This window comes from Typopeltis vanoorti, chromosome 14 (genome assembly GCF_054136105.1).
Source record: "Typopeltis vanoorti isolate ZY-2024b chromosome 14, IOZ_Tvanoo_1.0, whole genome shotgun sequence".
NCBI lineage: Eukaryota > Metazoa > Arthropoda > Arachnida > Uropygi > Thelyphonidae > Typopeltis > Typopeltis vanoorti.
Window position 1 is genome coordinate 24711215 of NC_143562.1, and position 20105 is coordinate 24731319.

Consider the following 20105-nt stretch of genomic DNA (forward strand, 5'->3'; position numbering starts at 1 on the left):
AAAGGAGTGATATGATTGAGACATTCAAATTACTGAAGGGTTTCTATAAGATTGATTCAGAAGGTATTTTTGAGAACAGGACTGGTGGTGGGAGGACTAGGGGCCATCCATGGAAGCTTGGTAAGAATGTGGTTAGCAAGGTTATTAGAGCTGGGTTTTTTACGTGGAGAGTGGTAAATGAGTGGAATAAGCTGCCAGAGTCTGTTGTCTGCTGCTGTAAGTGCGTAGTTTGTGGACGGGAACATCATCGCACTTGACTCCACAGAGCCCTGTTCTCAACCCTACTGAACACTGGTGAGGTCAAGGGACCCCTCCCCACAACAGTCCAGGACTTCATTACATGTCTACAGAAAGAATGGTATATTTGTAGTTCCAAATCTTGCAGGCAAAAAAGAAAAAATAATAGAGCGATAAGAAAAAAAAAAAAACTCAATTGACCAGTGTCAATCATTGATCTCTCCGGTTCAGGTTGTTTGATTTCTCATTCTTAAAAGAAAAGTTCCATAACATGGGGTTGAGGGAAGGCCCTAAAAATCATAAATAAAAAAAAATAGTAAAATCTATATTGAAAAATCAAGAGAAATAAAAAAAAAAAATGAGAGAAACAAAATGGGCAATTACCTGGACGGTGATACGGTCCCCAGTAAGCTCAAAACCAACCCTGATGTTGACCCTTCGGTTTTATTTCGGTCAACTCTAAAATGCCTGGAAAAAAAAAAAAAAAAGATTTTCACTTGGTCAATTCCTGATATTTTTGATGGTGGATTGGACTTCACTTTAAAAACCTCTATTCGTGTAAGATGTATCTTTTGTGTGCCAGGAAAAGTTAAAAATCAGCGAAGATTTTAATTTTATGTTATATATTGCTTACTTCCCTAAGCATAATTTTTTACTGTAATTTCAGGTTTTTCCCTCTTATCGGGAAGAAGTTGTAGCCCAAGAAAAATTGGCATGACAATTACACTAGATCTGTTGTTATGGTTAAAGAAAATTTAGCATAGATCGCCACAATCTTATGTTAATTTTATGTTAAATATTGCTTACTTCCCTAAGCATAATTTTTTACCGTACCTTCTAATTATATACACTTCAACACGTCTATCAGCAAGGTTCTGAATTTCAGGTTTTTCCCTCTTATCGGGAAGAAGTTGTAACCCAAGAAAAATTGGCATGACAATTACACTAGATCTGTTGTTATGGTTAAAGAAAATTTAGCATAGATCGCACAATCTTTAATTGCATCTCACGGTCGATTAATTCCATTCATCAACCGAAAAACCTCTCTTTAACTGCAGCTATTATTATTAAAGCTCTAATCATGGCAGGAGGGTAACAGCAATAGCCGAGCCTCAGTTAGAACTAAATTGGCTACAGCATTGCCATCCATTACCCTCCAAGGGTATGGTGGTCAACATTAATTCACCTTTTTAACTGCAGAGAAAAAATATATTACTTATATTACTATGATATAAGATATTTAAAGGTGTATTATTATTTTTAAAATATTTTTCAAAAAATTAATTTTTTGTAAAAATTGCAAGTTGCATTATTATTATTATTATTATTATTATTATTATTATTATTATTATTATTATTATTTATAAGGGTAATAAAATTTCTTAATAAATTTTGTAATTTTTTTAATCGGTTTTGTGACGAAGAGAATATCAATTTGTATTTTTTTTTAAATCACAGACATGATTTGCTGTATTTAAGTATTCCTTTCATTTGTTAAAAAGTTATATTCACTCGTCTCTTTTTATCTTTTATCATTTTCTGCTTCCTATGTTTTTCCCCCACAATTTTTTTCAATGCCAAAGTATCCATACATTTATGACATTTGACTCTAAAAATTTTGTTTCCTTTTTCAGTCATGTTGCATACTATGTTGTCATTGTGTGTATTAGCAGGCGACAAATTGCGTTAACCCAGGTGCAACATGCGTAAAATGATGACATTCAAATAATAAAAGGATTCATGGGTGTGACAGGAAATTCTCGCAGTTCATCCGGACACTCCAAATCCTGTAGTTTTCATTACACATTATAACATTTGATCAGACATTGCATGGATAGAATATATCACGAGGTACATCATCGATAAATATCTTTAGAACACTTTATAAACACCAGGCGGCGCAGCTGTACTAGTGAGCTGTACACGCGCATTCAGGATATCCTGAATAACCCAAACAAATAAGGAATTTCGATATATAATCAAAGTTCGCTCGAGTCAGGAAGTGACGTCACACACACAGGAAGTGCGTCATCTTCTTAAAAATCAGATAGAGTCAGCTTCAAGGCGAGCTAAGCAAGAATCAAGTGTGAACGTATTTCATATCGGCGAACTTCCTGTTGATTTTTATAGACTCGCTAGGCGGCGTTGTTAACAAGGTCATATTTCGTGAAAGCAAGATTTAATCTTACCTTTTATTATTTGATTTAATCCTGTCCTTTGTTTTGACCCTTATGAAAAGAGCGCCATCTATCAATAGAACTATAAATAAATTCATTCCAACAATTTTATGAGTTACGGGATATCTAAATAACGAAATCAATAGTGTTTTAACGAGCAACTACTAATCAGAGGCATAATAAATTAATTATAGGATATAATAAAAGTCTATCTTGCGAATTTCTATTATGAAAATATTTTATGTACTTCCTGCAAACGAGAACAACTCAAATCAAGGTAAAGTCTTACAAAAAAGTTCCTTTCTTCCCAACCCTTTCCCCTATTTGACCCTCCCTTGACAGAGAAATTCTTATCTTACATCCAAAGTAGATATGACGCACTCTGTTTTCCGGTTGGTGGATCAAGAATGCGTGGTTACACTCTTTCGCGAACAGTGCCACCTATTAACGTGAAACTGGCGTCAGTAGGAAGCCGTTTCCCCCCCAACCACCCTTTGTTTGGTCACCTATAAAGCAGACAGCTCTGATATATTTGTTTATATTGTTTGAAAGTGTAATCGTATAGCTATGCAGCAAGTCATACGTACCATCTGTGTCCTATTTAGTCTTTGGGCCTCTTGTGGCTTTGCATATGTCTTATTCGAAGAGTAAGTAGTGGTATGTTTTAATTAAATGCATGTTTCTTGAATTTTTTTTATCCCAAAATAAATGTTCATAATAGAAAATAGCGCACATTATATTGCCAATGGGTTTGTGCGTGCTTATTGGCACGTGATAATGAAATGTACATTGCTAACTAAACTGCCCATGCGTAGGAAATGATATGACAACAACCGAATTAATTGATACTCCAGGGAATGACAGAGAATAAAATATTACCGAATTAAGTTCGTGTCTGATGAATTAATATTTTTATTTTCTTGTTGGTAATTTTGATCGCTTTCATTTACAGAAAGATGAGGATTTTCATAAACTATTCTAAAATGAAGATATAACAGACATTATTCTTTATTTACCAGAGAGAAAACTAGGAGCACATCAAGCGCACAATGTTTAATTTAAAAATTTTATTTCCCTTCATTAAACTCAATAAACATGCCCAGAGGCAATTGTTGGTTGTCATAGTAATATGCATCTCGGTTGCCATAGCAACTAGCAAGCTCTTTATTCTGTAAAGCTCTTCTCTTCAGGTAGTTCACAGACCGTTGATTTTAACCAAGGTCATTACTATTATTGTTCACCTGAACAAAGAAAATGCAGGTTCACTAACTCACGTACTTATATATTTCTATATATAGCCAAAAAAAAAAAAAAAAAAAAAAAATAGCCAGTATCAAGCAATTATGTTATCATGGTGAGGTCGAAATAATTTTAATATTATAATATGGAAATAAAATGTAATCTGATAAAGAGTTAGATTTGCTTTCAAGAAAAGCAAATCTAATAAAATAAATAATAAAAATAAATAAATAAATACATTAGTTTATGTTACGGATATCAATTGTCATTGTAAACAACGATCTTTTATTGCAATATCATCCTTTTTACGAGAATACTCGTAATGAATTTTATTATAAAAATTATCTATATCATTCGCTGTTAATTATTATCCTGGAATTCATGTCATCATTACTATTGCATATTCTTAATTTGTATCTATAAAGATTCTAGAAAATCAGTAAAACTATTATTATTATAGAATATACTGATAGAATATTATTATTAGGAATATTGGTCAATACTGAATTTTTCTTTGAACAATTGTAACTACCAGAAGTTATCTTTCTTCTATCAGTCCCAGAGATCAGCAGCTACATCCCAGAACTTTCTATCTATCAGCTACTCAAGAAGATGAAGTAATCACACGGGTATTATGTGATGGTAAATATTGATTTGCGCATGATCACAACAGAATATATTGATTGCGCATGCCTACGATAGAATGTACTGATTGCGCATGCGTACAACAGAATCTAGTAATATTGATTTTTAATAAGTATTTTTCGGCTCGCTGTATATCACTGTCTTCATTTGGTGTTTTTAGGCTATGAGTGTCCACAGTTTAAGATTCTAAATGATTATGCCAACTACGTTCAGCTGAGGGAATACAAACAGGCGACTTTCCTACTTTCAACTAATCGGAAGTCATGTGATTTCCCCGGGACTTTAGAAGCAGCTTCGGCACTTCTAGAACAATATAGAAACGGTACGTTAAAAAAAATAAATAAAAATAAAATAACTGAACAGCTTATTTGGTTAAGAAAGTGGTGTATTAGGAAAGAACGAAAAATTATCCTGCTTTAATATATTAAAATATAATCTAAAGATAAAATATATAAATATAAAATATACAATTGAATAATATAATATAAAGTCTGTAAGCATAAGGTTCATCCTTTAAACATTTCAATTAAATCATAAAAGAATTCAAATAAACTAAATAAATAAATAAATTAAATGATTTAATTGAAATTATTAATTAAAATAAATTAAATAAATTGCATTTTTTTTTTTTTAAAAGAAGAAAGTTTGACCTTATTCAATGAGAAATCCATATAAAATATTTCAAAATATATATTTCTTAAATGTATTACATTTACTTAAATAAATTTTACATTAAGCTAAAGGATCTAGTTCATATTTATTTTCAATTATCAAAAATATTTATTATATAATGAATAAAGCTATAGATCAAGTTTCTTATTTATCAGTTATCTTATTTATTTTAAATCATTGGAGATTTAAAAAAAGTCCTTTTTAGGACTTCCAGGGTGACAAATGGCAATGCTATAGCCAATGAAGTTTTAACTGAGGCTCGGCTATTGCCGTTACCCAGCCATGACCAGAGCTTTTTAGCTCAACAACACTCCATCCACACAGATTATCTTCATTCAGATGACGGGATAAAGAATCAAGGACTCAGTCCATCGCCCAGTTCTTTTAAGAACTTTAAGAACTTTTAAATCATTAAAAAATACAATAAAATTGATAATTGACATTAATGGCTTTAGGGGTGATGCAAGATGTTTTTCATATTCCCTGCTATCTATTACGGTTACAGTGAGGAAGAATTTTTTGAGCAGTTTGGTCGCCCTGAATGGGCAACCAAACAGCTCATAATGAAGATTATGTATCGCTACAGGAAATTAAAATGGGTTTTGGTCTCTTTTAGGTTTAAATATATCCGTTGCCTCGTGGGCTACAGCTTGATGAACTAGATCGTTGGGGTGTACGGATGGTTTTAAGAAAAACTGTTGTTAAAGAGATTGTAGGGAAGAGAAGAGATAAGAATTATTTGTATCTCCATGAAGATGATTGTTTCTGATGAACCATAGGGCGTTTAGAATCATTCGCAAGCACTTGTTTTGCACACGTTGCATTTTGAGAATTTTAGTGATGGAGATATGGCTCCAGGCTGGAGAAGCATAAGTGACTATGGGACGAATCGTCAGCTGGTATAAAAGCAATTTGATTCTGATGTTTAGCTTACTGTTCCTGTTAATTAGGGGATAGATGGGCGATAGCTTTAGATGCCTTTGCACACGTAGTCTGCATGTGTTGGTTAAAAATTAATTTTTTGTCGAGCACGACACCAAGGTATTTTGTTTCTGTCTCCTGCAGGAGATGTCTTACTTAACAGTAAGACATCTCCTGCAGGGCTTTTTTTCACACAGATGTAGAAAAGGCAGAAACCATAGCAAAAAATTTAGAAGAGCAATGCAAACCTTCATATGAAGACTTCGATCACTTGTATAAAATTCACAGACAGGTCAGACACTCATTAAAACTTCCTGATACCGATTCTGATATTACAAAAAATTTAAAGAACAAAAAAGCTCCTGGTCCAGATGGCATCACAAATAAGGTGATCAAGCTAATGCTCCGAAATGCTGTAGTGCATCTGACCATAATAATAAATGCAATCTTAAGATTTCACTACTTTCCTTCCACCTGTAAACAGGCTGATGTAATCCCAATTCATAAGCCAGGGAATGACCTGCACTTGTCTCTCAATTATCGTCCCATCAGCCTCTTGGGTAAGATTGCAGAGAAGGTCATCCTCTCACGACTTCAAACTTCAGTACATGAACTAAAAATCCTTCCTAAAGAGCAATTCGGTTTTCGGCAACACCATAGTACTACCCAGCAAATCCTCAGAATAGTTGAATATATTACCACCAGCTACGACTGTGTGAAAAAAAGCCCTGGTCAGAAAGTGTAGGGGAAAGGGATCTGCCTTTGTTTCTGATATTTCTTAGTAGTCTCCAGATAGAGCGATCAGTATGTGAGATAGAGGCTAACTTTTCTTCGCATAGTTAGTCTCTGTGTGCTTTGAGTGCATCTCTCAGTGGCCCCATTTAGTCTGTTAAGAACTTTTTTATCATGTGGTGCGCAGATATTGTGAAATCTTTTCCTTTTGCTCTGTTTGTTTCTATGATGAAGTTCATAATGTCTTCAGGATCCTACGTAGCTGGAAAGGATGCAGCCATTCTTGTTGGTGCACAATTCAACGCAGGGTGCTTGGAGTTTAAATCTCTGGCAATAATGATGGACTCTATGACACCTAAAATGGCATTTAGATCAGAATGCAGTAGAGTTTTTAAGAGTGGGTTGTAAGCTGAGTAGATTTTCAGTCTGCCAGCCGAGCTAGTGAATACTTCCACGCCTGTGACCTTAAGGTTAGTGGTTGGAGGGTTATTTACAGAATGGTGTTTGATATAATTTTTAATGAATATGGCAGTGCTTCCGCCTCTATAGTTTAACCTGTCGGTTCTGTATAGGAGAAAGCCCCTCATTTTAGCGCTGTCCGAGAGTCTTAGATGTTTCTCGCTTATTAGAATAACATCTGGTTGATATCTATGGGTAAAATCTTGTAGCTCCAAAATTTTGTTTTTGAGGCCATTTGCATGTCATGCAACGATCCGAAAAGAGGCTGGAATTACTTTGTTTCTATTCATCTATAAGTGCTGTGAGGATGGCCTGGGTTTCGTGTAGGAATCTTTTAGTGGAGGTTGCTGAAGGGTTTGACAGGATGAAGTGTTGTAGAATGTTTGCTAAAGAGGCCGTAAGAACAGCTGTCAGGTTTTTAGGTGCTGTTGGCTGATTCTGTTGTGGTGTTGACTTGTTTGTACGGGCCCCATCAGCATAACTTCTTGTTTGCCTTTGGCTCCCTCTATCTTTGAAGGCCTCCGACTGTGGCCGCCGAGTCTCCGGCTGTGGTGCAGCGGCCTCTGGTATTCTTGTACTAGAGGAGGAGGACTGTTTAGCTGTCTCCAACTCTGTTCCTCGGGTGCTGAATACATCCCTTATAGTTGGGATGTACTCAGTTTCTGGGAGTGGCCAAACTTTTAGCACCAGTGGCATTGCCCAGAAGAAGCCCTTTTCCGGAGTGGATCTGGTGTGATGAGCCCGCAGATTGATTTTAAGTTGTAAATATTTTTGTAAATGTTGTGGATCTCTATAACGATTAACGGCATGGGAGTCTTGTCAGATCTATACATTCTGCTGACCTTAATAGGAGGAGGCAGATCCTGTAAGTTAAGATCAGCAGCTATCTCTTCTGGATCAATGTCTTCACAAGCGCCACGGAAGACCACTTTAAAATTTTTTTCTGAACTGAGCGAGAAGGTATGGTAATGAATACCTCTGACGTCCATTTCCTTTGTTAATTTTCTATAATCTATCGCCGTGGCGGGTTATATCTTGATAACCTCATCCACATTTTTTGCCTTTGTGTAGTCAATTTGTAAACTGGACATTGTAATCTCAGAGGACCATCTGTGGTTTTCTCTTAATATGATCGAAGGCACCTTATCTTTGGGAGAAGCAGCGGAGTCCGAAACTTGACCATCTTGTTCCATTTCTTTGCCTTTGAGTGGTTCTACTGTTGTTGTGCGCGGACCTCTTCAAAATCTGAGGGTGTGGAGATCACCGATTCCAACTGTTCCTCCATATTCGTGGCGTCATCGCCTGTGACGCTTGCGGGTGGGGGGGGACGTATCATAAAGTTTCACCTTTCCCGGCCAATTGTTATTAAGTAGCTCGCCTAGTCTGATGAATTCACGATATACTTTCTCATCTATTTGTTTTTCCATGTCTATCAATGTGAAGTGTCAGAAGCTGAGGGGGGTAAAAAAAAAACGCTTACCGTGCAGTTATAGTCTGGCCGGCATTTCTGCAAAACTCCGAATTGTTTGGATAAAAGCACTGGCATAAAATTACGAGATCTTCAGAACTCATCTTCAACAAGTATCACTTACAAAAGTCAGCACATATCACTCTACTAACCAACTATTCGTTATCTATCTACTACCATAATTTAAGATACCACAATTTAAGATACAATAAGATACAATAAACTAAAAGATCCGCTTCTTTTAAGTTTTAATTATTAAAAAATAATTTAAGTGTAAATAAAGATTAGTTTATTTTTTATTTAATTATAAAGATAACTTTAATATTACTTTAGAAATTACAAATAATATCATGTCACAACTTTTGTTATATTCTTTTGTCATTTTTAAAGATTATTCGTTTTTATTTTATTTAAAATTTATTGCAGGTTCTAATGAACGAACAAAAGTGTTTCCTCCATCTTTACCATTGTTAATTCATGTCGATCATCATGCAGTTCCCAGCTTCAATCCCTGGTGCAGAATGAATTTTAGTGTTGGCATCTACATCCCTCATTACTGGGGTATTCCACCTACACCATCAGAGGTATTTTCTCCGTAATCACTACCCTCGAATACTTAATTATTGAGAGATTAATTTTTCTTTTTGAATGATCAAATGAAATCACTGCGTTCCACATCAACTGCGCATGACTTTAACTGTAATTTTCTGTTAACTTAGTTACTATAGTAACCAGAATGCCAAATAAGAAAAAAAAAAAAAAACGAACACGACAGCGCAATATTCTGTTTTTTATTCTTTTAATGGAAATGATTGCTTTATTTATATTTTATTAATTTATTTTTATATAATTTTATATTAAACATTATTGTATTCATTATTATTTGTTTTATAATAAAAGCAAAATGATTTTAATATATAAATTTATTTATTAAAATGTATAAATTATAAATACATTTATAATAAACTAGTTATAATCATCCTTACATGCAATTTAATTTTAATGAAAATTTCTAATAACTGAATTCTTAAAAAGGTTTAAATTTATACTTTTTCTGATCATTTTTTACATAATGGTTACATAGATTTAATAAACTTTTGGAATCTTTATGTAATTAACAATAAGCGAACATTGAAACTTTCCCCACATTCTTTTTCTTTCTCTTTTCAAAGCAGCTTTGTTATATTTCAACACATCGAGTATATAAACAAAAACAAAACCTATTTGCTCATTTCAATTGCTGAAGCATGAAAAAGGATATTACTCTTTCTGTAGAAACTTTCTCTTTCGAGTTTGCCTAACCCGTTTACTGGAAATCAGATCTGTAAATATTTATGAAGGTAATAGTTTCAGTGAGAAACCGGATTTTCCATAAAATCATTACAACATACTGAGCTTTCATTGCAATCTGACGGCAGATAAACTAACTACACAAGGGTTAGATTTTTGTGTTTTATTCAAGATAGATAATACTCGCTTTATATATGCAAAATAACAATATAACTTTAACGTCCGTGTACCATTTTTTTCTTAGCCTTCCTTGAAGTTCAGTTCTATACCTAATGGTTTTCGAGCATATGTGCATACATTCAGTGGACCATTACCAGACACATTACTGAAGGAGGTAGGAGTGTTCCAGAGTAACTTGGATGAGATGCAATTGTGTTATAAATCAGATCGTTTTTATATCGGTAAGTATTTCTACTTGTTGATAAATCGTATTACAGATCTAACTTTTAAGCTCATTAGTGATAAGCAATTTGCAATGTCTTCATAATTTCTCTCTCTCTCTCTCTCTCTCTCACACACACACACACACACACACACACACACACACACACACACACACACACACACACACACACACACACACACACACACACACACACACACACACACACACACACACACACACACACACACAAATTTTACTTTGGGCTCTTCATATGCTCCCACGACGGGAAACTCATCAGGCCACAGTCAGAAACCAGCTTGAAAAGAAAATAATAATAGTAAATAAATAAATATAATAAATAAAAATTTGATTAGGACTATATGTTGCCAGAAAAATTAGCATATCTACAAAGGATTAAATTATTTTTTTACTTATGCGCGTTCTGTTTGTGTGGTGCAAGGCTCGTCGTAATTGGACAGCAGACTGATGAAAAGTGAAAAGTTGTAACATACAGTGGCGAATTAATGTCACTTCTTCATATCAGATGGATGTAAGGAAGATTACTGCCATCACACTAATCTTCGTGTGGGGATGCTTCCCCTAATTTCGACAAAAAAAAAAAAGTCTTGTTATCGTGATCAGAAAAATTCTAACGGATTAACAAACAGGAGGTAAATCGTTTAGAATTATCCTCCTCTGGAGACCAAACAGACAATTTTGAAGTCACTTCAGGTGTCCAGTGAGGATGTAGTGATGGTGGTGTCACACCGGGCAATGATGATCATCGGCCATCTACAGATACGCATAGCAGGATTCCAATCTACAGCCACGTTGCACAGAGCAGATGGAATCCATTCCCCCCCCCCCACCACCACCAGTCAGCAATAATTCTTTCATCTAGTTGTGATGTGCACGTTTACGATTGTTTTCTGACAAAGTGCTAACGCGTATGAATATTATTTTTGACTCCGTTTGCGAAGCCTTTAATTTTACGTTAAGAAACTACACACCTACAGGCACAATTACTTTATTTAGGGAAAAGCCATTACAAACCAATAATTATTTGTAGTTTGACATCATACTTATTATACATTTTAACCATTAACATTACTGACAGGATGGGTGAAGCACTAATGCTTTTCTTATTCCCCTTTATCTGTAATGAGAGTTGTTTGGGAATGGGAGGTTTGTGAGCAGTTAAGCTCGCCCTCTGAGGGCAGTTGTGTTAGCTATGATCAGTTAGAGAATAGCCTTCGGTCTTTTGTGTTTGTAGTACTCTGTTTCATTGTAATTGACAGCTTGTACGATTAGTGGGTTTGAATGTGAACTTGACTTCACGAAGACGTTTTCTGCTAAATTACGAAGAAAGGAGGAAATGCATGGCCGGTTTCTCGGTGAATTTCTGATGAACCACGGTGCATCCAGGATCATCCTAAAGCATTTTCTTTGGATTCTCTGCAATTTCGAAATGTTTGATCTTGAAGTGTGACTCCATGCTGGTGAGGCGTAGGTAATGACTGGGGTAGGTAATGAGTTCAACGTATTAACATCCGGTAAAGAAGCAATTCATTATGCAGGTTCAATTTGCTCTTGCGGTTGATCAATGGGTAGAGCTATACTAACTTATCATGCACACTCCGAAAAAAACTAATATAAATTCATTATTATATTCTCGTAAAAGTATAGGAAAAAAAGGAATAAATAAAGAAAACCTTCTTCTTAAAATACTTTTTTAGATTAATTTTTCACTGAATTATTATTGTTGCCCTTTAATTTTATAAACAAAATGATTTAATAATATTTCTGGATGAAAGTAAATTCTAAATTTCCTTCGTGTAAGAACTCATTTTGTATGATTCTTGCTTAGTTACTTCAACGTCATTATTACACTGTTAGCGGTGGTTCTTTTTCTGAAAATAACCCGGATGATTATCGGCATGACAAATGATAATGCACCACGTCAAAGCTAAAATCATGTCAGAAAAGACATGATTAAGAACATAGAAGTGCAAAGGTTAGAGAGGCTAGCACAGAATCCCGATCTATGCTTATATATCCTCCATTTTTGTGCATCATCATTCCTCCCAACGTGTTCAGATAATGAAAATCAGTGACTAATGTAACCCAGAGAGGAAAAATATAGTTTTCAGGTGTTGTATTTATAGGCATATTTCTATATTTCGGTTTAATATGATATTTTTATCAATTTTATTTCGTTTAAAATTTTTTTTATTTATTTAATTTTTTTTACGATTCTGGTTCAAATTTCGATTTAGGCTTTTCAAAATATATTCAGTTCAAAGGTTTTTTTATATTATTATTTAATCCAAAGAAAAATATCGATTTTTTTTTTCTCATTCCTGTGTACCTATTGAACAGCTAACTATTCGGTAAACCAGACCGATCCATTGGGGATACAGCATTCAAATTCTTACAAACGATACCGCCACATTGGAGAAAGCGCTGAAAAGACTTTACTTTTATAAGAAAATACTGCTTTTTTATGGTGGTTTAAAGTATTATATTTTGTGAGTTCAACAAACTTCATCATTAGCCTGTAGAGTAAGATAGGCTGAGAGTCAGCAGATAGTAGGAGAGGAAATAAAGATAGAGTGCATAGTGGTAGAGTAGGTGAAAGAGGCCTCAGCTGCAGGGGCGTTTCTAAAACGGTCGTTGATTTTTCACTTTAGAAAAAGGAAAAATCCTGAAAAGGAAAACATGTAACAAACAGAAAGTATAACATAAGTATCGAGAAAGCCAAAGGAATGGAAAACTAAATTTAGAGGTGGAGGAAGGATCTGGCCCGAGTGATGCAGCTCACAAGGAACTGCACCGCCTCGCTGTAAGCCTTCGCCGCTCGGGTTCTCAGGTCCTCCCCCACCTGTGGGATCTAACAACCAGTGAAGCTGAGTACAGAAAACCCACAAAGTGGTTACTGTGTCTTTCTTTTGTTGTGGGCTGTTAATATTCTCTTGGCCACTTCACTTCCCTTGACCATGTCCAGTTTGCAGAGAGCTATAAAAAACGCCGAAACTGCCTCCTCATCTAAATCCATAGCTACCTCAACTTGATCAGGGCTGATGTCATCAACGAAAAGGTCACCCCATTTTGCACTGACAACATCAGGTCCATGCTTCCCTGTAAGGAGGAGTTCAGGTTCTCCTAATTTTGCCATCGCTTCTTTGAATTTATCCGCCACCCCAGGGATACCTCTAATAAGATGGCTTAGAGTCTCCCCTGCTTTTGCATGAGGGACTTCTGGGTGGGCGGTCTCAGATACTTTAGCTGTTTTTGGTGTTATCAACTCTTCTTCTTGTGGGCTTAATGGCCGCTTGGAAGTGTTGGTATCTGCCTCCATCTTTTCTTCTTCCTTGGCTATATCATCATCATCATCATCATCAAATTCCTGCCATGTACCCACAAGGGGTGTACAGGATCCTTGGCTATATCTATATCTATATTAGTAGCTTCTCTTTCTTCTACTGTAGTTATATCGACTGTTTCTTCTGTGTGGTTTTACTGCTCGCTTCTGTTGTGGAAATTTTTTTTCCCTTACGGTTTTTCTTGGTTGTCTCAGAGGTGGAGGGATAGCTTTCTGTAGCATCATGAGTGGCCTTTAAAGGTGGAGAAGCTTCCTGTGCTGTGCTATTTTCATTGCTTGGTGCAGTTGCAGGTGTGATTGCACCTCCCATCCTTTCTACAAGGGTTCTTGATGGGCATGTGTCCACTTTGTGGTCAATGACCCCGCATTTCAGGCAAGCTGCCTCACATTTTTCTTTATTGTGGCCTGCTTGGAGGCAGTTTTTGCACTTAACTCTAGGACAGTCTGTCCCAAGGTGAGTCAACGCACCACATCGGAAACACTGTTTTTTTAGGCCAGGGTAGTTAATCATTACTCTGGCGGATCCGATATCAACAAAGTTGGGAACAGGCGTTTTCATCTCGAGGGAGATAATGACCTCGCCCGACTTCCATTGAGGGTTGTCTGCATCGTTCAGGACTTATATGTTGCGTACAACGCCCCATTTTCCGAACACTTCATGGATTACTTTTTCGTCACTTTGTATATACTCCAAGGGGAATCTGGGGATTTTAAGCATTTTGATAATGCTCTCCACCATAAATGGAACAATTTCCTTTCCATTACATTGAAAGCCTTCGAGTAGCACTCCTAACTACAACTTGGTATCTGCCATCACCAAAGGGCGTGAATCCGAAAATCTGGTCCGCACCGACGCTGTCAATGAGGGCCTTGGCCAAAAGTCGGGGTCTCAGATCGGAGTCAGTCTCGATGCCGAGAGTCCACGTGCGCGGCAAAACATTGGCCATAGCTGGCGAGGGGAGGCCTCACTATTCCCACCACCAAGTGTTTATTATTGTTATTGCCCCGGTCCGAGGTTTAGGAAGATCTGTAAATTTCTGATTGAATATCGTGAACCCCGATGGGATTCGTACCGATATTAACGGTTAAGAACAGATACGAAATGCTAGTCTTCTAAAGATCAATGATGACCCTACCAGATGACCAGAAAACTACACACTTGATCTAAGCCAAAAGTTCTTAAAAGAACTGGGCGATGGACTGAGTCCTTGACTATTTATCCCATCATCTGAATGAAGAAAATCTGTGTAGTGGAGTGTTAGTTAAAACTTCTCTGGCTACAGCATTGAGTCTAAGCCAAAAGGCCGAGAAGCGATCAATATTACTTTAGTATATCTGATATTCCGTATGGTGTGTACATAGAATAATAATTTTATTCTTGACCACTTTAATTTTTTAGATTTCTTGATATAGTTAGCAATAATAATTAAGAATAAAAAACAAGTTTAGGAAAGAAATGCTTAAACTTTTAAAATGATTATAAGTAATACAAGAAGCAAATACACATCGCTCATTTGTGAGAAGAATGACCTAAAAATGATTCATTTTTGAGTGATCTACAGAAATTTAAAGGAAATCTTAAATTCTACTAATTCTAATAATAATAATTTTTAAAAGCGTATTGAACAATTATGTTGATTGATTCGAAAATTTTAAACTCGTTGATTGAAAATTTTCGTTTTTTTTTTTTTTTTTTTTTTTTTTTTGTGCGTTATGTTGCCCTTCTCACAAATGAGCGATATATATTGTAGTTTATTTCTTTTATTCAATTAATTTAATAAATCCTATGCTTTATATATGCTACATAAATTATATATATATATATATATATATATATATATATATATATATATATATATAATGAGATTCGTATATTTATAAATTAATGGGGATTTTAATTTTACGTTTGTCATTTTCTCGTTTACTATTATTATATGTTATTTATAATATAATACAACATAGCACCTCCAGCGCGTATGAATACAAAGAGATTTGGGCCTTTCGATTGTTAAAGCCCTGTGCTCAATTCTCGTCCCGACAAACCATTTTTTAAATGCACCTTTTCAACTGAAGGTGAGTTAACGGACCCACATTCTGAGAGAGCAAGGCTTTTTCTTCCGGTAATTGGAATTTTTTTTTATCCTTTATACAGGCAAAGCGTCCAAAGAATATACGCAATTAAGGTGCTATTAGAGAGTGGTGAATGACATAGAGTGTGTATAGTAGATTTTGTCAGATTTTAGGGGACAATAAATGTCGTACTGTATGTAATAGTGGACTGTGTTGCGCAAGTGGTGGAGGATTAAGTAGTGCACACATAAAGTGGATTACGCGGTGTGGAGAGCCCTTCCGTGGTATGTCCTTGCACAACAGAATCGTGTTCCAGTTGATGTGTAGAACTCCGCACTCCGCATCCTATCATAAACTCCGTCAGTTCCCTTCTCGCAGCTATTTCATCCGGACACAATTGCACTGACTTGGGAGTATCCTATTCCTCCAATTTATGCCGGCTACAAACATGTGACTTGTCACATAGCACGATGTCCTTTGCCCATTGACTTCTTTTCAAGCAGTGTATTAGTATCTGAATTTTCGAGAACAATAATACACAAGTATTTAGTTTAGTTCATTGTTAAAGACTTTATTTTTTTCGGGGTCCTACGAAGCAACTTAAGACCACAAAATGAATAAATAAATAAACCAAATTTTTTTTCCATGTCGGTGCTTTTTTTCTGGATGTTTTTCATGCAATTAAACTAAGGCGATTAAGAAACATTATAGAAAAATAATAGTGGGTAGTAAAAAGTATCAATGTTTGATTATTTAACTTAATAAATAGCTATAGCAACAGGGATTAAAGCATTTGCTTTTAGCATATGTTTTGTACCTTTAGCCTTTTTTATACTTTTAGCCTGTTTCTTTTTATTACCACAGTTCTATAGTTAATATAGTTCTTTAGCATTATGTAATTTCATTTCTTATTACATAAAAAACAACGCAAAGGATCGCAGCACGCAGAGGGTGAAGCTTGACGCTTTTTATATTCCCTGTTGTCTGTTTCGGGAGCAGTGATGGGAGAGATTTGTGAGCTATTTTAGCTCGCCCTGAGTGGGCAGAAGTGGTTATTCGTCGTTGAGTGTTAGGATGGCTTTCGGTCTTTTATGTTTCCAGTACTCATTACCGTCATAGTTTCCGGCTTGTTGTATCAGTTGGTTTGGATGGATAGATGTCTTCATAAAGAATTTTTCTGCTAGGGAGCGTAGTAGTGGAGAGAGATGTAGGGGATATTTATGTCCCGGTGGATCTGGGCGTTCCTGATGAACCACGGGGCGTCAGTATCATTCGCAGGCACTTGTTCTGTAGTCTTTGTAGCTTGAGGATGTTTGTCTTGGAGGTATGGCTCCAGGCTGGGGAGGCGTATATGACTGGGGGACGGATCACTGTCTTGTACAGTAGTATTTTATTTGTTGAGCTTAGTTTGCTGTGTCTGTTGATCAAGGGGTATAGCTGGGCGATAACTTTCGAAGCTTTGGTGCATGTGCTCTTGATGTGACTGTTGAAGCATAATCGCTTATCGAGAATTATTCCGAGGTATTTTGCTTCAGTTTTCCAGGGAATTTTGGAGTTGAACAGGGTGATGTCTCCTTTGGGGGATGCTCGTCTTCTTGTGAAGAGTATCGTTGTGCTTTTCTGTGGGTTTAATTGTAGTCGCCACTCTGTAAACCATTTTCTAGATTCAGGATGGTATCTTGTAGTTCTTTGGTAACGAGATGTGGTTGGCAAGATCTGGCTAGAATAGCTGTGTCATCTGCATAAAGAGCGATGGCGGATGTGAGATGATTTTGAGGGATGTCTGCCATATAGATATTTAACAGGATCGGGGCTAGCAGTGATCCTTGAGGAACTCAAGCGAGGATTTTCTGTCGGGTTGAGACTGTTTCATTGATTTTAACTTGCATCCTCCTGTTTGAGAGGTATGATTTGATCAGGTGTATCATGTTTAGTGGAAGGTTAGCGATGATAAGTTTGTAGAGGAGGCCTTGGTGCCAAATCTTATCGAAGGCCATTAAGATGTCTAGGAAGATGGCTCCAGTGCTGATTCCAATTAAATCCTGTGGTGATGTATTCTACCAGTCTATGAATCTCTTGGGTGGTGCTGTGATTTTAACGGAAGCCAAATTGTTCTTGTGGAATGATATTTAGTTGATTGACATGATTTTTGAGTCTGATGAGGATGATTCTCTCTGCTATTTTCCCTAAGTTGGATAGCAGGCTGATGGGACGGTAATTTTCAGGTAGGTGTGGGTCTTTGCCTGGTTTTTTGAATTGGGATGATGTCAGCTATTTTCCATGACTGGAGAAAGTGCTGCCATTTGGGGATGGAGTTTATGATGTTTGCCAGATGTGCTATGGCTTTGCGTGGTAGTGCCTTGATGACTATGTTAGTGATGCCGTCGGGACCAGGGGCTTTTTTGATCTTGAGATGGTTGATGATGCTGATTATTTCGCTAGGTGAGGTAGGCATTATAGGGCTTGGATTGACATCGGGACGATTTACTGTGAACTTGACTTTACGATGGATCTTGTATACATGGCTGATGTTTAGGTTCTCATATGCAGGACTGCATTGTTTCTCTAGGTTTCTTGCTATGGCTTCGGCTTTGTTAGCATCTGTGTATGCAAGGTGCTGTTCTGCTTGCAGGGGGGGGAGGGATTTGCGCTTGTTCCTGAGGTTGTTTAGGAATTTCCATATGGAACGATCTGCTGTGGAGATGGAGGTGAGCTTGTTGTCCCATTGTTGGTTCTTGTGGTTCTGGAGAGCTTCTCGGACAGATTTGTTTAATCTGTTGAGGGCTGTTTTGTCCTGGGGAGCACGAGTGTTATGATATCTTTTTATTTGTCTGTTTTTTTCCCTTATTAAGTCCATGATTTCTTCCGGGAGAGGATTTTGTTTGTGGGTAATCGTGAATACTGTGGCTGCTGTTATGGCTTTATTGATTTGATTGGTGAGGTTCTTTATTGCCGTATCTATTTCTTCCTTGGCTTTTATATGGGGAACCGGACCAATGTGTTCTGGTAGCACTTTCTTAAGTTTTTCCCAGATAATGGAGGTTTGGGGGGGGGTGACTGGTCTTTGTTCCCTAAGTGAAGTAGGATTGGGTTGTGGTCTGATGATAATTCGTTCAGTGCTTGAATGCTGTGCTGATATTTGATGTTGTGTAGGATGGCGATGTCTAGGATGTCGGCTGTGCCAGTTCGGCTGTGGTGGGTTGGTTCAGTGGGTCCTGTTACGACAGCGTTGTTTAATCCTGTGTAGCTGAAGAGGATACGGCCATTTTTATTTGTGGTTCTGCTGTTCCAGGAAGGATATTTGGAGTTTAAGTCCCCAGCGACGATGATGGATTCATTTGTGCCTAGTACAGAATCCAAGTCAGAAAATAGCAGGGCCTAATAAGGGGAGTTGTAGGCGGCGTAGATTTTAAGTCTTCCAATTGAATTTGTGTGGACTTCGACACCGGTGAGTTCTAGGTTGGAGGTTGGGGGGGGGTGAGTATTCCATTGTGCCTGATAAGATCGCTAGAATACAGGTGTTTGTTATAATAGCTTTAAGATTAATTTAAATTGGTGTATTAGTTTCCTTTTTTTAATTGCATTTTAAATTTTCCTCTTAATCATTAAGTCTTAACAAACTGTGTATACAAAAATTTGAAACTTTATTGGATTCTTAGTTGGATTGAGTAAGGATAGGATTCCTTTACTCGCTCCAACTAGGAATCCAATAAACAGTACTGTATTTGTTTGTTGGGATTTGAAATCATTATTAATAATGTAACTTTTTATTTGTTTATTTTTTTTTTTTAGCCATTTACACATTTCCGGGATACAAAGGAGACTCCAGGGACGAAATTTGGTTGGAAAGATGCTGAAGAATAAACTCCAAGAAGTGGATGTAGTGACTGCATTTCGTTTTTACGTTTAATTTTTATTAAAAGTCTACTTTTCCACCGATCTACAGCCATTAAAAGATTACACATAAAAAATATCGCAAGTTCTTCCCAGTCAAAGATAAATCGAAGCCTTCACTATTTTGCTTACGACTAGGAAAGTAGCTTGGATCAAGCATCCACTGATGACTTTAAAGTGTGCAAAGGAAGCGAGGATATAGATGTAATTATATATAGATTTTAATTACTGCATCAAGGGCAGTAGTTCTCAACTGACATGTTTACAAAACCCGTAAATGAATTACTGATTGGAAAAGACATTTAAATAATAAAAAAACAAAAATCGAATAAACGTTTTATTTTAAAAATATTTATTTCATACCTTTCTTTGTTTTAATTTTCTCTTTTCTCTGTCAATTTTTTTTTTTTTTTTTTTTTGTAATTCCATCAATATAGAAATTAATAGTTAAAAATACACGCACTATGTATTCACGCATGCGCACACATAATGAGTGTGCGCATGCGTGATTCAAGAAAAGTTTAATAAACAAAT

The 20105-nt window shown here is 36.3% G+C and overlaps 1 protein-coding gene across 1 annotated transcript; it reads left to right on the forward strand.

Moving 5' to 3' along the window:
- The first annotated feature begins 2896 nt into the window (after positions 1–2896).
- Positions 2897–20015, forward strand: LOC150099312 (uncharacterized). Its single transcript, XM_090403645.1, has 6 exons — positions 2897–3061; positions 4210–4295; positions 4459–4620; positions 8977–9134; positions 10085–10241; positions 19470–20015. The coding sequence occupies exons 1-6, from the start codon at positions 2982–2984 to the stop codon at positions 19532–19534; spliced, it is 708 nt and encodes a 235-aa protein (XP_090259771.1). The 5' UTR covers positions 2897–2981; the 3' UTR covers positions 19535–20015.
- Positions 20016–20105: the final 90 nt, after the last annotated feature.

Excerpts from the sequence above, each read along its gene's own strand:
- LOC150099312 (XM_090403645.1), top strand. The coding sequence starts at position 2,982 with ATGCAGCAAGTCATACGTACCATCTGTGTCCTATTTAGTCTTTGGGCC. Across the intron at positions 9,135-10,084 it reads TTCCACCTACACCATCAGAG|CCTTCCTTGAAGTTCAGTTC; the intron begins GTATTTTCTCCG and ends TTTTTTTCTTAG. Across the intron at positions 10,242-19,469 it reads ATCAGATCGTTTTTATATCG|CCATTTACACATTTCCGGGA; the intron begins GTAAGTATTTCT and ends TTTTTTTTTTAG.